The 15146-nt window shown below is 43.2% G+C and overlaps 1 protein-coding gene across 4 annotated transcripts in view; it reads right to left on the reverse strand.

Moving 5' to 3' along the window:
* The window catches only part of DGAT2 (diacylglycerol O-acyltransferase 2), a 54858-nt gene extending 39769 nt beyond the window's left edge, over positions 1-15089 (reverse strand). Inside the window, exons 1-2 of one of the 4 annotated variants that reach the window (XM_078340210.1) lie at positions 15001-15089; positions 14613-14719 (exon numbers count right to left, since the gene is read on the reverse strand). In XM_078340210.1, coding sequence (XP_078196336.1) covers positions 14613-14622 — 10 coding nt within the window. In that variant the 5' untranslated portion in view covers positions 14623-14719; positions 15001-15089. Of the gene's footprint in view, positions 1-14612; positions 14897-14962 lie in introns of all 4 variants that reach the window. The other 3 variants (XM_078340207.1, XM_078340208.1, XM_078340209.1) reach the window with 3 other exon arrangements.
* Positions 15090-15146: the final 57 nt, after the last annotated feature.

Below are 15146 nucleotides of genomic sequence, written 5' to 3' on the forward strand. Positions count from 1 at the left end.
ACCCCGTCTCTACTAAAAATACAAAAATTAGCTGGGCACGGTGGTGTGCGCCTGTAGTCCCAGCTACTCGGGAGGCTGAGGCAGGAGAATTGCTTGAACCCAGAAGGCGGAGGTTGCAGTGAGCCGAGATTGTGCCATTGCACTCCAGTCTGGGTAACAACAGCAAAACTCCGTCTCAAAAAAAAAGAGAGCAAAAAAACAACAAAAAACAAACCAAAAAAACCATGAGTTATCAGGAGCTAGGACTGAGTCACCAAGGAGGGGTGGTATCCCTGCCTCAGTTTTCCTTCCAGTGGCCTCACTAGATTCCCAAACTAGCCTAGGGCCAGGTCTGCGATATCAGCAGAGTCCTGAGCAGGGAGGTGACCAGCAGGCCTGTGTGGGCCCTGCTAGGGAGAAAGAGCTGCCTCAGGTAGGAGTTCATTCTGTTCATTCTAGAGTAAAGTTTCCTGGTCATTCCAGGCTCCACCTCAGCCTGGCCTAATGGATTTTTTTTTTTAATAAGTGACCTGAACAAGGATGTTGACATGAGGCATACAGGAAACACAAAGAAAGGCAGAAAAGCAAATATTTTGGATGAGATAACCGGGATTGAAACACCTTAAAGCCTGTAGAAGAATGTGAATCTGCAGGATGCTATTGACGAGAAAGAAATATAAAGTCAGGCTTTGGCTGGATGTCTCTCAGCCTCTTTCTTTGGTAACTTTGGCCTCCCCCAGGATGTTGGCTATGGTGCGATAGCCATGAAACTGGATAGGGTTGGGTTTTTTTTTTTAATTAAAAAAAAATTTTTTTAATTACACTGACCCTCTAAGAAAGATTGCTTGTGCTAATGGACACATATAGAAACATTCACACTGATACCTTCACCCCCAACGACGAGGAAACAGTTCTCTCCCTCTCTAGAGCCTTGGGCCATGCCATCTTGCATAGACAGCTGTACTAACCTCTTCACTGTTTCTGTCTCCAGACTCCCACGTTGAGCTTTGGGACACAAAACCCAACCACTGTTTCCCATGGCTCCCCATAGCTCTTAGGATGAGGCCCAAGCTCCTTAACTTAGCATTCAAGGTCTCACATAATCCTGCCCCGGCCACTCTCTCCAGCCCCCTCCACTGCCTTGCTCCGTTGTGGGTCCAGCTCACTAACCCCATCAGGTCACTTGCCATGCCCCTGAACACACTGCTTTTCTGCTCCTGGGCCCCTGCCCACACTGTGCTCTTAAACTCAAGCCCTTCCCCAAGCTCCTCCGTTTTGACACCCTGCCCATATGTCCTGTCTTGACACATCTTCCTCCAAGAAGCCTTCTTTACAACCATCCCCCTTTTTCAAACTTTCATTTAAACTTTAACACTTCTGCTGCTTGCTGCACAGAAACAAAGAAACAAACAAAAACTAACACCAGGGTTTGAGCTGGAAATTTGGAAGTAGGGTCCTTCCCTGCTGGAATTTCACAGCTTGGAGAAGCCACATTTTATAGAAGCAGACAGTATGTTAAAAAAAAAAAAAAAAAAAAATATATATATATATATATATTCGAGATGAAGTCTTGCTCTCTCACTCAGGCTGGAGTGCAGTGGCACAATCTTGACTCGCTGTACCTCTGCCTCCTGGGTTCAAGTGATTCTTGTGCCTCAGCCTCCTGAGTATCTGGGATTACAGGTGTGCTCTAACGTGCCCAGCTAATTTTTTTGTATTTTTAGTGGAGACAAGGTTCCACCATGTTGGCCAGGCTGGTCTCAAACTCTTGACCTCAAGTGATCTGCCCGCTTTGGCTTCCCAGAATGGAAAGGCGTGAGTCACCACCAAATAATTTATCTGTCTATATTCCTCCCCTTCCACCTGACTGTATGAAGGGACAGTATACCTGATTCTGATCAGATTCTGAGCTGATTCTGAACAGACCTGGCACAGGGTAGAAATCAGAAAACATTTATGGATTCCTCAAGGGTAAAGACTGGATCTTATCCATCTTATTGCCCATTCCTCCTTCTGCAATCATGTGCACTCTGGGAACTTGGAAAATACATTGTAGCATCCAGTATCAACTATCATGGTACCTAGAATGACTATTGTCATTCATTCATTCACCCATTTATTCAACACATTTATTACATACATGCTCTTTGCCTTGCAACACCTGTGTAGGTATTAGAGATACAATGGTGAGAAGAAAACTGACCCAGTCCCTGGCCTCCTGAAGCTTCTGAAGTTCAAGGTGAAACTGAGAGGCGGGAGTAATCTGCATTGACGTTGGGAAGAGACCAGAGACTGATAGGAATTTAGCCCTGATCTTGTTCATAACACTGTACATGCATCTTGTTATTTAACCTCTGCAGCGATCTTAGAGGTGTGAGTTCACAACAACCTTAAAATAGAAATGAGTAAACTGAGGCTTCGAGAATTAGTGGCTAGTTAGAGGAAGAGCTGGGACTTGAATCTTGGTTATTTTGATATCAAAGCCCTTGCTTGTTCTTTTTTTATTTACCTGGGCCTGAATGGAAGAGGGGGTGGAGTGGTGGCGTGACAGAAAGAGAGAGAGAGACAGAGAGAGAGCCCTGTGTCAGATGGTGTCCGGCGTGGCTTAGACAGGAAGAAAAGCCTAAGTGTGGGGATTTTCCAACACTGCCATTGGGCAATCTCCAGAATTAAGTCCATGGCCACCATTTCTTACGTACCCGATGTTGAGAAACAGGCTCAGACCTGAGATAAACCTGAGATTTTGAACTCGGTCAGTTAGCACAGTGTAGCCTCTGCCAGGCTAACCCCATCCACTTGAGGCTGGAGGTGTGTTCCCACAGCAGTTTGAACAGTGGGTAACCCACATTTTCTTTCATGGCTGCCCCAAGCCTCACAGTTAGACCAGGTACAGATGTGGAAGAAATGACTTGGCCATTTCTGAGGGTCTCCATTATGACATTTCATAAGATATCAAATACATTGGCATAGAGTTGTTTATAATAGTCACTAGTTATTCTTATAATATCTGTAGGAGCTTTAGTGATATCTCTTTTTCATTCTTAATATTGGTAATTTGTCTCTTTACTTTTTTTATCCATCTGACTAGAGATTTATCCATTTTATTTATTTCAGTAAAATCCTTTGGTTTTCATTATTTTTCTATATATCTGTTTCTAATTTCATTTGCTTCTGCTTTTATCTTTATTCCATTTGCTTTGGCTATATTTTGTCCTTATTTTTCTTAAGTTTGGATTATTGATTCCAATCCTTTTTAATTTTTTTTTTTTTTGAGAGGCAATCTCGCTCTGTTGCTCATGCTGGAGTGCAGTGGTACAATCTTGGCTTGCTGCAACCTCTGCCTCCAGGGTTCAAGCAATTCTCCTGCCTCAGTGTCCTGAGTAGCTGGGATTACAGGCATGCACCACCACACCTAGCTAATTTTTCTGTATTTTTAATAGAGACGGGTTTCACTCTGTTGGCCAGGCTGGTCTTGAACTCCTGACCTCAGGGAATTGGCCCATGTCGGTCTCCCAAAGTGCTAAGATTACGGGTGTGAGCCACTGTGTCTGGCCCCTTTGAAATTTTATAATATAAGCATTTAATGCTATACATTTTCCTTTAAAAACTGCTCTAGCTGTATCCCATAAATTTTTATACATTGTGTTTTCATTTTCATTCAGTTTGAAATATTTTTAAATTTCCTTTGTAATTTCTTCTTTGATGCATTATTTTTTAAAAAGGGCATTGTTTTCAAATATTTGGGAATGTTTTAGCTATGTTTATTATTGGTTTCTAGTGTAATTACATCTTGATTATAAAGCATACTTCCTATGACTTCAATTCTTTTAGATTTGTTAAGCTTTGTTTCATGGGCAGAATTTTGATAACATGATCGGTCTTGGCAAATCTTCTTTTTTCCTGCAAATTCTTATTCTGTTGTATATAATGTTCTATAAATGTCAGTTAGGTTGAATCATTTGATATTGTTATTCAGGTTGTCTATATCGTTCTGATTTTCTGTCTATTTGTTTTATCAATTACTGAATGGAGAGAGGAATTTGAAATCCCCAATTATAATTGTGGATTTGTCTATTTTTTCTTTCAGAGCTATCAGGTTTCGTTTCAAGTATTTTGAAGATTTGTTATTAGGCACTATATATTTAGGATTATATCTTCTTGATGAATTGGCCTCTTTATCATTATATAATATCTCCTTTTATTCCTGGTAATATTGTTCTGAGACCTACTTTGTCTTATGTTAACATAGCCACCTTAATTTTTTATTTTTCCTGTTTTTCACTCTGTTCTAAGTCACCCTAACTTTTTTGTCAGTGTTTGATTAGTGTTTGTGTGTGTAACCCTTTCCATCCTTTTACTTTTAGCCTGTGTTATGTTTTTATATTTAAAGTGAGGTTATGACAGGCAGGGTGGCTCACATCTATAATCCCAACAAGTAGGGAGGCTGAGGCAGGCGGATTACTTGAACCTAGGAGTTCCAGACCACCCTGGTCAGCAAAGGGAAGTTCTTATATAAAGAATATAGTTGGAGGTCCCCATGTAGTAGCTCACACCTGTAATCTCAGTACTTTGGGAGGTCGAGGAGTGTGGATCATGAGGTCAGGAGATCGAGGCCACACTGGCCGACATGGTGAAACCCCAACTCTTATAAAAATACAGAAATTAGCCGGACATGGTGGTGTGGGCCTGTAGTCTCAGCTACTCAGGAGGCTGAGGCAGGAGAATTGCTTGAACCCAGGAGGTAGAGGTTGCAGTGAACCCAGAGTGTACCACTGCACTCCAGCCTGGCAACAGAGCCAGACTCCATCAAAAGAAAGAAAGAAAGAGAGAAAGGGAGAGAGAGAGAAAGAAAGAGAAATAGTTGGGTCTTTTTGAAAAAATAAAATTTGACAGTTTGTCTTTTAATTGGGTATTTAGACCTTTACCATTCATATAATTATTGATATGACTGAATTTAAATCTACCTCCTTGCTAGTTTTTTTCTGACTCTTCCTATCTGATCTTTTATCATTTTTTCTTCTCTTCATGTCTTCTTTTGGATTAATTAGTATTTTATTGTTACTCCATTTTATTCCACTGCTGGGTCATTGGTTATACTCTTAAAAAATTTAGTGGTTGACCTAGGGTTTATAATATGCATCTTAAATTTATTAGTCTGCCTTTGAATGCTAACGTACTATTTTATTTGTAGGGTAAGAACCTCACAACTGTATAGTATGTCCACCTCTTCCTTCCTAGCCTTTGTGCTATTTTGTTATACATTTTATTTCTACAGATGTTATAAACTCTACAATATATTATTACTGTTTTTGCTCTAGACAGTCAATTATCTTGTAAAGTGATTAAAAATAAGAATACAGTCTTTTATACTTATCTTATTTTTTTTCTATTTTTTTTAGACAGTGTTTCACTCTTTTGCCCAGGCTTTAGTGAAGTGGGGCGATCTCAGCTCACTGCAACCGCTGCTCCCCAGGTTCAAGCAATTCTCCTGCCTCAGCCTCCGGAGCAACTGGGATTACAGGCATGTGCCACCACACCCAGCTAATTTTTGTAGTTTTAGTAGAGATGGGGTTTTACCATGTTGGCCAGGCTGATCTCGAACTCCTGACCTCAGGTGATCCACCCGCCTCAGCCTCCCAAAGTGCTGGGATTACAGGTGTGAGCCACCAGGCCTGGCCTTCGTTTTCTTTTACAGTTCCCAGCACTCTTCATCTCTTTATGTAAATCTGAATTTCCATCTGGTATTACATGCATTTCACCTAAATAACTTCCTTTAACATTTCTGGTTGTGCAGCTCTGCTGGCAATGAATTCTCTTAGCCTTTGTCTTAAAAGTCTTTATTTTATCTCCATTTTGAAATGGCCTTTTCCCTGGGAATAGAAATCTGAGATGACAGCTTTTTCCCTTTAGTAAGGATGTCACTCCATTGTGTTCTGACTTGCAAAAACTCTGACAAGAATCTGCAGTAAATATTATCTTTGTTCTTTTGTATGTAATATTTCATTTTTTCTCTGGTTATCTTTAATATTTACTTTTTATATTTACTATTTAAAATTTACTTAATATTTGTTTTTTGGCAGATTTTGGAACTACGTGAGTATATATTTTGTATTTATCCTGCTTGAGGTTCTCTGGAATTCTTAGGTCTGTGATTTGTTGTCTTTTATTAAATTTGGAAAATTCTCAGCTGTTGTCTCTTTGAATTTTCTTTTTTCTTCTCTTTTTTCCTTCGGGGACTCCAATTACACACACATATACACTGTTTGGTATTGTTCTACAGGTCTTAGATGCTCTGTTTCCCGCCACCCCCAACCCCCAACCCATACACACTCTTTTTGTTTCGCTTTGTTTTGTTTCGTTTTTATTTCTTCTTAAAGATAGAAAAAAAACTGGGATACATGTGCAGAACGTGCAGGTTTGTTACATAGGTATACACGTGCCATGGTTGTTTGCTGCACCTATTGACCCATCCTCTAAGTTCCCTCCCCTTGTCTCCCATCCCCCAACAGGCTGTGGTGTGTGTTGTTCCCCTCTCTGTGTCCATTACACACTGTTTTTTATCTTTGTGTTGCTAAGCATTGAAAGACTTACTGATCTTTGATATGTTATTTTTTATTTCTAGCACTTCATTTGACTGTTTTTTTAAAAAATAGTTTTCATCTCTCTGCTGTAATTCCCCATCTGTTCATTCAGGTTGTCTACCTTTTCCACTGGATCCTTTCACTTATTAATCGTAGTTATTTTACAACCTTTGTCTTATGGTTCCAACTTCTTTATCTTTTTTTTTTTAAGATGGAGTTTTGCTCTTGTTGCCCAGGCTGGAGTGCAATGGTGTGATCTCAGCTCACTGCAACCTCTACCTCCTGGGTTCAAGAGAATCACTGAGGCAATTCTCCTGCCTCAGCCTCCCAAGTAGCTGAGATTACAGGCATGTACCACCATGCCTAGCTAATTTTGTATTTTTAGTAGAGTTAGGGTTTCACCAAGTTGGTCAAGCTGGCCTCGAACTCCTGGCCTCAGGTGATCCACCTACCTCGGCCTCTCAAAGTGCTGGGATTACAGACATAAGCCACCACACTCAGCCCCAACATCTTATAGTTTCACTCATCTTTCAGTCTGGTTCTTCTGTGTGTTTTATTTCTTGAGATTATCACCTGTTTTTTGATGGAATGTCAAATATCACGTATAGAAAAAGAGAAGAAATTGAGATAAATAGAATTTATGCTTGGAATGGGCATGCCTCTTTTTCTCTTAGTCTGGTTTTTGAGCTGATCTAGTCAGAATTGAGCTAGGTTTGGGTTTTGTTGTTGCCATGTTTGCAAATTTTTCTAGTTGTTGGCCACTGCTAACTTGTGCTGAGGGGAGAGACTGGGATGTCAGAGGATTCTTCTCAACGTTTCTTTTTAACAGCTTTATTGAGATTTAATGCATATACCACACAACTCACCAATTTAAAGTATACAATTCAATGGATTTTAGTATGTGTACAGAGTTGTGCAACCATCACCACAATCAAGTTTAGAACATTTCATCATCTCAAAAAAACAAAACAGAAACACACCGAAAGCTGTAGTTGCCAAGGCCTAGAGGAAAGGGAGAATAGGCATGATCCTGGAACTAGATATTAGTATTATTTGTGCAACATTGCAAATGCCACTGAATTGTACACTTTGAAATAGTTAAACTGAATTGTGAAATGTGATCTTTTGTTTCTGGTTTCTCTCTTAGCATGTTTTCAAGGTTCATCATTGTTGCACTCTGTATCAATACTTCATTACTTCTTATGATCAAATAATAGTCCATTGTAGGGATACTATTGGCAAAAAATCTCAATGACTTTCGCACCAACCTATCACCTTTTATTTTTATCTGTTCATCAGTTGATGGACATAGGGGTTGTTTCCTTCTTTAGGCTGTTGTGAATAATGCTGCTGTGAACCTGTGTGTACAAATTTTTGTGTGACTATGTTTTCATTTCTCTGAAAATAAACTTCTGGGTGAAATTGCTAAATCCAGTGGCAATTTCATGCTTAAATTTTTGAAGAATTTCCAGATTGTTTTTCAAATTGCCTGCACCATTTTACATTCCCATGATTTGTGTTTCAGGTTCTAATTTCTCCACATCCTCAACAACACTTGTTATTACCTGACTTCTTTATTCTAGCCATTCTAATAGGTATGAAGTGGTATCTCATTATAGTTTTAATTCATATTTCTCTGATGACTAATGACATTGGACAATTTTTTTTTTAAGAGACAGGGTCTCAGTTTGTCATCCAGGCTAGAGTACAGTGAGACAATCATGGCCTACTGTAGCCTCGACGTCCGGAGGGCTCAAGTGATCCTCCCACCTCAGCCTCCTGGGTAGCTGGGACTACAGGTATGGGCCATTGTCCTTAGGCTAATTTCTCTCTCTCTTTTTTTTTTTTTTTAATTTTGTAGAGATGGGTGGGGGGGTCTCACTCTGTTGCCCAGGCTGGTCTCAAACTCCTAGCCTCATGTAATTCTCCCAGCTTTGCCTCCCAGAGTGCTGGGATTACAGGTGTGAGCCACTGTGCCAGGCCAATGTTTAGTATTTTTTTGGTGTATTTGCTGGGCATTTATACATCCTATTTGGGTATTTGTCCATTTTTAATTGGGTTGTCTTTTTATTTTTGGGTTGCAAGATTTTTCCATTTTTAATTGGGTTGTCTTTTTACTTTTGGGTTGCAAGACTTTAAATATATTGTAGATACCAGTTCCTTATCAGATATTTGCTTTACAAATATTTTATCCCATTCTATGGGTTATCTTTTACATTTCTCAATAGTGTCCTTTCAAACATACATAATTTTGATGAATCCTTTCTGAGCTCTTCTTCACCCTCAACCTTCCATGGTCCCGGCACACCTATGGTTGGTTGCACCCCTGCATTTCCATAGCAGTTTGTGTTTCACTCTGCTAGTGTGAGGGTAGGATTTGGTTAAGCAGAGAAGCATGGGGAGGGGTAGCCCAGAGCCCAGATAGCCACCGGTCACACCAGCTCCTTTACTCTGGCATTGGACATGAGTACCTCCAGGGCAAGGAGAGTGTATATCTTCCATTGCTGCTTCCTGGTCTCATGGGCCTGATAAGGTTAGGAACATTTTGCTGAATGAACACATGAAAAAAACTTTCCTCCATTTTTTTCAGTCTTATAGAATCCTAAACCTTCAGAGCTAATGATAAGCCCCAAGTTCCCCCTGCGTTCCAGGCCCAGTACAATGCCAGGTCAGGAAACCACTGGTAAATATTTATTAAAGAGATCACTCTACAAAAGCCAATTCTTGCACTGATCAACAACAACAACAAAAAAGGGAAGACAAGGGGGTTGGAGGGGGTGGGGAGTTATTGTTTAATGGAGTTTTGCTTTTGCAAGGTAAAGAGCATTCTGGAGATGGATGCTGTTGAAGGTTACCCAACAATGCAAATGTGCTCAACACCATTGAACTGTGCTCTTACAAATGGTTCTGACAGGAATTTTTTTTTTGAGACAAAGTCTTCCTCTGTCGCCAGACTGGAGTGCAGCGTCACAATCTCGACTCACTGCAACCTCCGTCTCCTGGGTTCAAGCGATTCTGCTGCCTCAGCCTCCCTAGTAGCTGGGATTACAGGCACACACCACCATGCCTGGCTTATTTTTGTATTTTTAGTAGAGATAGGGTTTCACCGTGTTGGCCAGGATGGTCTCGAACTCCTGACCTCATGATCCGCTCACCTTTGCCTCCCAAATTGCTGGGATTACAGGCGTGAGCCACCACGCGCAGCCTGCAATGGCAAATTTTATCTTACTTATATTTCACCATAATTTTGAAAAATTTAAAGAAATACTACAAAATAAATACGTATTCTAACCTGAAGAATCACAATAAAACAAAAACAGCAAAATCAGTAACAACAACAAAACCGTCTCTGAATAAATGCTGGCAGGGAAAGTGGGAAAAGGTTAAGCCTGCATTATTTCTATCCACTTCACTAAATGGAAAGGAAATAGAATTTGGCAGTGCTATTCAGCAGACCCTGTCAGGATAGAGACACATACTCATCCCACCTGGATTAGCTCATCAGGGGTCCCGGCCTTGTGCCTGGAGCCCCTGGGGAATCTGTTTCTTCTTTCTGAAGCCAGGAAAGGCATTAGAGGCAGGGCAGGTGGGACTGGGAGAAGGGAACCCTTTAAACTTCTGCCAGACATTGTCTCCTCTGTGAAATGTCCTTTGACTTTTACAGGGCATAGGAGTTGTGTCAAGTTGGCGAGGCCACAGGTTACACAACTCTGGAATGATACATAACAAGGGCAAAAATAGCCACCAGATATCCAAAGCTCGCTGTGTGCTTGGGACCTGCAAAAGGCTCTATGTGCAGGATTATTCCATTTAATCCTCAGAACAACCCCTGAGGTCAGTCCTGCTATCATCTCCACTGACAAATGAGGAAACTAAGGCACAGATGGGGTTAGTAAGTGATTCGCTTATTTGAAGAGATTGCCCTGTGTCTAGGAAGTGGATTTGAGGCTGGCATCTCGTCCCCAAAATGCTCTGCTTCTCTGTGCTCCACTGCTGCTGTTCTACAGAGGAGGAAATAGAGTCCTTCAGAGCATTGACTCAGCTGTTTTGACTCTTGAAACTCTTAAAGTTTCAGCTTGGAAGGGTTGACTCCTTTCAAGTTATTCCGTCAGGTGATAAGAGAATTGAAGTTGGGATCCAGGTCTCTCGATTTCCAGAGCAGAACCTTTTATACCATACACGGCCTCATCTGAGAATAAGAAGTGAGATCTTGTCACCCAAACCCATTCGCCTCCCGTTGTCCCCACTTGGAGACAGTGACAGAGCACTGCCAGAGGAATTCTTGCCTTGCAGATTCCCGTCTTCAGATCTCTCTCTCTATCTTTCTCTCTTTTTTTTTTTTTCTCGTTTCGCTTTTAAGTCCTGACTGCTTCATTCTCCAAGGAGAGATGAGGGGGCACCCCAAGATTGGGAGATCCAAGAAGGCTCAAGAAACTTTCCTAACCCAAGGATATTGGGGGCATTGGAGAGAGGACCTGGGGCCTGCAGGGGAGGTGGTGGTAAGGTGGGTGATGGAGATGAAGGGAGAAAGCATAGCATGTGAAGAGGGGCCTCTGTAGATACACACCCCCTCTCTAAGCCTCGGTGTCCTCTTTGTGCATTGGTAGGGGTGCAGGGATATAGTCAGGGTTCATGGTTTCTGGGCTCATCCTCTCTGTCTAAGGTTGGCACCCTAGAAGCAGACCCTGAGATTACTGGATTGTGAAAGAAATGCCCGTGAGAGAAACTAAAGAAGGGGTTGGGAAAGCAGGGCAGGGAAGGGGAAAAGCTAAGCAAACTTGTGACTCAAGTTCAGTGCAGCCTTAGCCTGATCCCTCAGGGGAGCTCCAAGGGGTCACTTTTGCTCCAGAGTTTGTTCCAAAGGAAAGCAAGTCAGGTGCCTTTCACCATTTAGTCTGAGGGTCACCTGAGGGGAGAATGGGGTGACGTAACTCCCAGACATTTACCATCCTGTCTGCACATGAGAAAAAGTGTCTTTGGTAGTATAAGGCAAGCCAGGAGAGTTGCATAGGCAGATGGTTAGCAGGAAAAGCCAATAGAATGGTGTACACAGAATGATAAAAGGGAATCTGATGGGGCATTCCAGTGTCTCCTTCACCACCCTTAGATTCATCCTGATAATTTCAGGATTCTAGATCTCCCTGCAAAGCACTGGGTTGATGAGAGAAGAGACGAGACTCCCTTTAGACTGGATGCCAGAAGCTGTTCACTCAAGTGAGAGCATTGGTGTGTGAGGGCAGGGAACAGGGTCAGGGGAATCCCAAAGAACCGGATGGCATTGTTTAACAGGGCTCAAGGGGGCTGACACTCCCGCCTGCCGATAAACATGCACAGAGTCACACCCGTAGCCATACACACTCAGACACATAGGGGCACAGGAGCACACTGGCGTGACTATGCATGTGGTGCACACGCACTAGTGCACAGGCATGCACTCACAGACTCATGCACAGGGATGTACATGCTTTCACACAAATATAGATGTTCTTGCAGAAGCATATATATAGACATACACACAGGTCTGCACACGTGTTCCTGAGCCCATGCCAGAAGTGTGGCCAGCCAAGATCCTTTTTATTCCTGGCTCTCAGGGGAAGAAAGGGTAGGGGGATGGGCAGGCAGGGTCCAGAGCCAAGCCAGTTGCAGCTAGCTACTGAGGACTGACCTTTGGCTGGAATGGCCCAGATCACGCCTGTTGCAGAGCCCAGTCTCATGTCTGCCTGCAGTTTTCTCTAGAGGACTGATAAGGGTGTCTGGGAGCTCAGCTGCTGTCCCTACCCCCAAAGTTTCACTCCCAGTCCTTAGAGGATCAGCCAGTGGCCCTCAATCTTCATCATACAGATGAGGGACTGCAGTCCAGGGAAGGAAATGAACTGGGCCTCCTGACACCCAGCTCCTGCTCCCTTCCCAAACTGTAGGAGCTAGCAGGAGCCTTGCCACTGGGAAGTGGGGACATCAGTGCATAATCAGACCAACCTTAGCTCTGAGGGCCTCCCAGTCTGGTGGAGGCCATAGACATTTTAAAAATTTGATCAGTGCTGAGCTGGAAGGAAGCAGGGAATTGTGGAAGCCCAGAGGAGGCATCTCACAGCCTGGAGGGAGGTTGGATTAGGGATGGTTTTCTGGAGTAGTGAATGTCTAACATAACTTAAAAGACCAAGAGGAATTGGACTTGGGCGGTAAACACCATGTTAGGCAGAGGGAACAGCTTGTGCAAAATGCTGGTGCTGGCCTCAGGCAGTGGCTAGCACTTGTAATCCCAGCACTTTGGGAGGCTGAGGTGGGCGGATCATGAGGTTAGGAGTTTGAGATCAGCCTATCCAATATGGTGAAACCCCGTTTCTACTAAAAAATACAAACATTAGCTGGGCACGGTGGTGCATGCCTGCAGTCCCAGGTACTCAGGAGACTGAGGCAAGAGAACCCCAGGAGATGGAGGTTGCAGTGAGCCAAGATCCCGCCACTGCACTCCCGGCTGGGTGACAGAGTGAGACTCCAGGAAAAACAAAAACAAAAACAAAAAAAACCCGCTGGTGCTGGGGGAAGCATGGTGCTCTAGAGAACTGGAAGTTCAATATGGCTGAACAGTAGGGAGTGGCTGGGAAGGAAGACGGAAACCAGAGTGTGAGGGTTGTACGCCAGCCAAGGAGCTGGACAGATAGGCCCTGGGAAGTCTGAATCACGGGAATGGTATACTCAGACTTACGTGCAAGGATCCTTCTGGCTACAAAGTGGAAAGTGGATGGCTTAAGACAGATTTCAGGTGGAAGATAGGACAACTCATTAATTGGGGGCTGATAGAGGCTTTCCAGGCCTAAAGGCAAAGTCCAGGATATTATGCAAGTATTCATACAACAAGTGATAAAATGTGTTTCTACAAGATATTTTTGTTTGTTTGTTTTTAGAGACAGGGTCTCACTCTGTCGTCCAGGTTGGAGTGCAGTGGTGTGATCTCGACTCACTGCAATCTCTGCCTCCCGGTTCAAGTGATTCTCCTGCCTCAGCCTCCTGAGTAGCTGGGACTACAGGTGCCCACCACCACACCTGGCTAATTTTTTGTATTTCTAGTAGAAATGGGGTTTCACTGTGTTGCCCAGGCTGGTCTCAAACTTCTGAGCTCAGGCAATCGGCCTGCCTCGGCCTCCCAAAGTGCTAGGATTATAGATGTGAACCGTTGCACCTGGCTGGTTTTTGTTTTTGCTTTTTTTTTTTTTTTAAAGAGGAGGGGTCTCATGAAGTTGCCAGGTTGGAGTGCAGTGGCTACTCACAGGTGTGATCCCATTACTAATCAGCACAGGAGTTTTGACCGGCTCCATTTCTGACCTGGGCTGGTTTACCCCTCCTTAGGCAACAGTTGCTCCCAGGAAGTCATCGTGTTAATGCCAAACACACAATTGGCATAGCACTCTACAGCCTAGAACTCCTTGGTTCAAGCGATCCTCCCACCTCAGCCTCCAGAGTAGCTGGGACTAAGGTGCATGACATCACACCTGGCTACAACATTTTAACTGTAAACCCAAAGTAAATAATTGAGTATAATTTTTTGTAACATAGGTCTTCTAATAAGAAGAATGAAATTCTTTTTTGGATGATGACATTTCGGTTGACTGGGGCTCAAAGTTAGGCTTCCCTATCATTCATTACCTTGATTTCAAAGGTTCATCTGTAAAAACCGTTCTTAGCCCGCAGGTCATTCAAACAGAGGCCGTAGCTTGCTGACCCCTAGTCTAGACTAACAGGACCTTGCGAGAAGTAAGTGAGAAACAGGAGGCTCCTCCCTTCCCTCTTCACCCTCCCACAAGCCACAGTGCCTAAATCTCTACCATTACTACCGTTACTAAGCATTGCTGCTTCCACTTGGCTCTAGTTGCAAGGAGGGACCTAGATCCTTTAGTCAGTAGGAAGACACCAGGAATAGAAACATCCCATAATTATGACCTCTCAGGGCAAGAGGGATCTCAGTAGTCCCTCTCCAGCCCTTTCCCAGGGCAGAATTGACATATACGTGCTTCTTAGAATCGCTGTGTATTCCGGATACAGAAAGTGATTTACCTGAGGTCATGCTGCAAGTTGCTGACAGGGCTGGGACTTGAACTCAGATCGTAGGAGCTCCAGCTCCAGATTTCTTTGCTTGTACTACCACGTCCTCATCAGGAACTCTGGCCAGTGTGGAGGGGAGAAACACATGGGGAAGAGAGGAGTAGTGTCAGGTCTCATTTGCCCAAGACAAGGTGCTCTTCAGCTCCTGCCTTCCCCTTCTACCAGTCCAGTGGCAGATCAGCCTTCCTAATTTACTTCATATTTGCATATATCACTTCCAGATGAGGAATCTGAGGCTCAGAGAGAATGAAGAAGTTACTTAGCACCTGTGGTAGGCTGAAAAATGGCCCCTCAAAAGATACCTGCATTGGAGTCTCTAGAACTGTAGATGTTAGCTTACGTGGCAAAAATGGTTGACAGAGCTCTGCAGATGAGATTATGTTGAGGAATTTGAGATGGAGCTTATCCTGGATGATCTGGACAGGCTCTGGAAGGAAAGAGAGATTCTATGAGACACAGAGGGTGGAAGATGATGTAATAATGGAA

Source organism: Callithrix jacchus, chromosome 10 (assembly GCF_049354715.1).
Source record: "Callithrix jacchus isolate 240 chromosome 10, calJac240_pri, whole genome shotgun sequence".
Classification (NCBI taxonomy): Eukaryota; Metazoa; Chordata; class Mammalia; order Primates; family Cebidae; genus Callithrix; species Callithrix jacchus.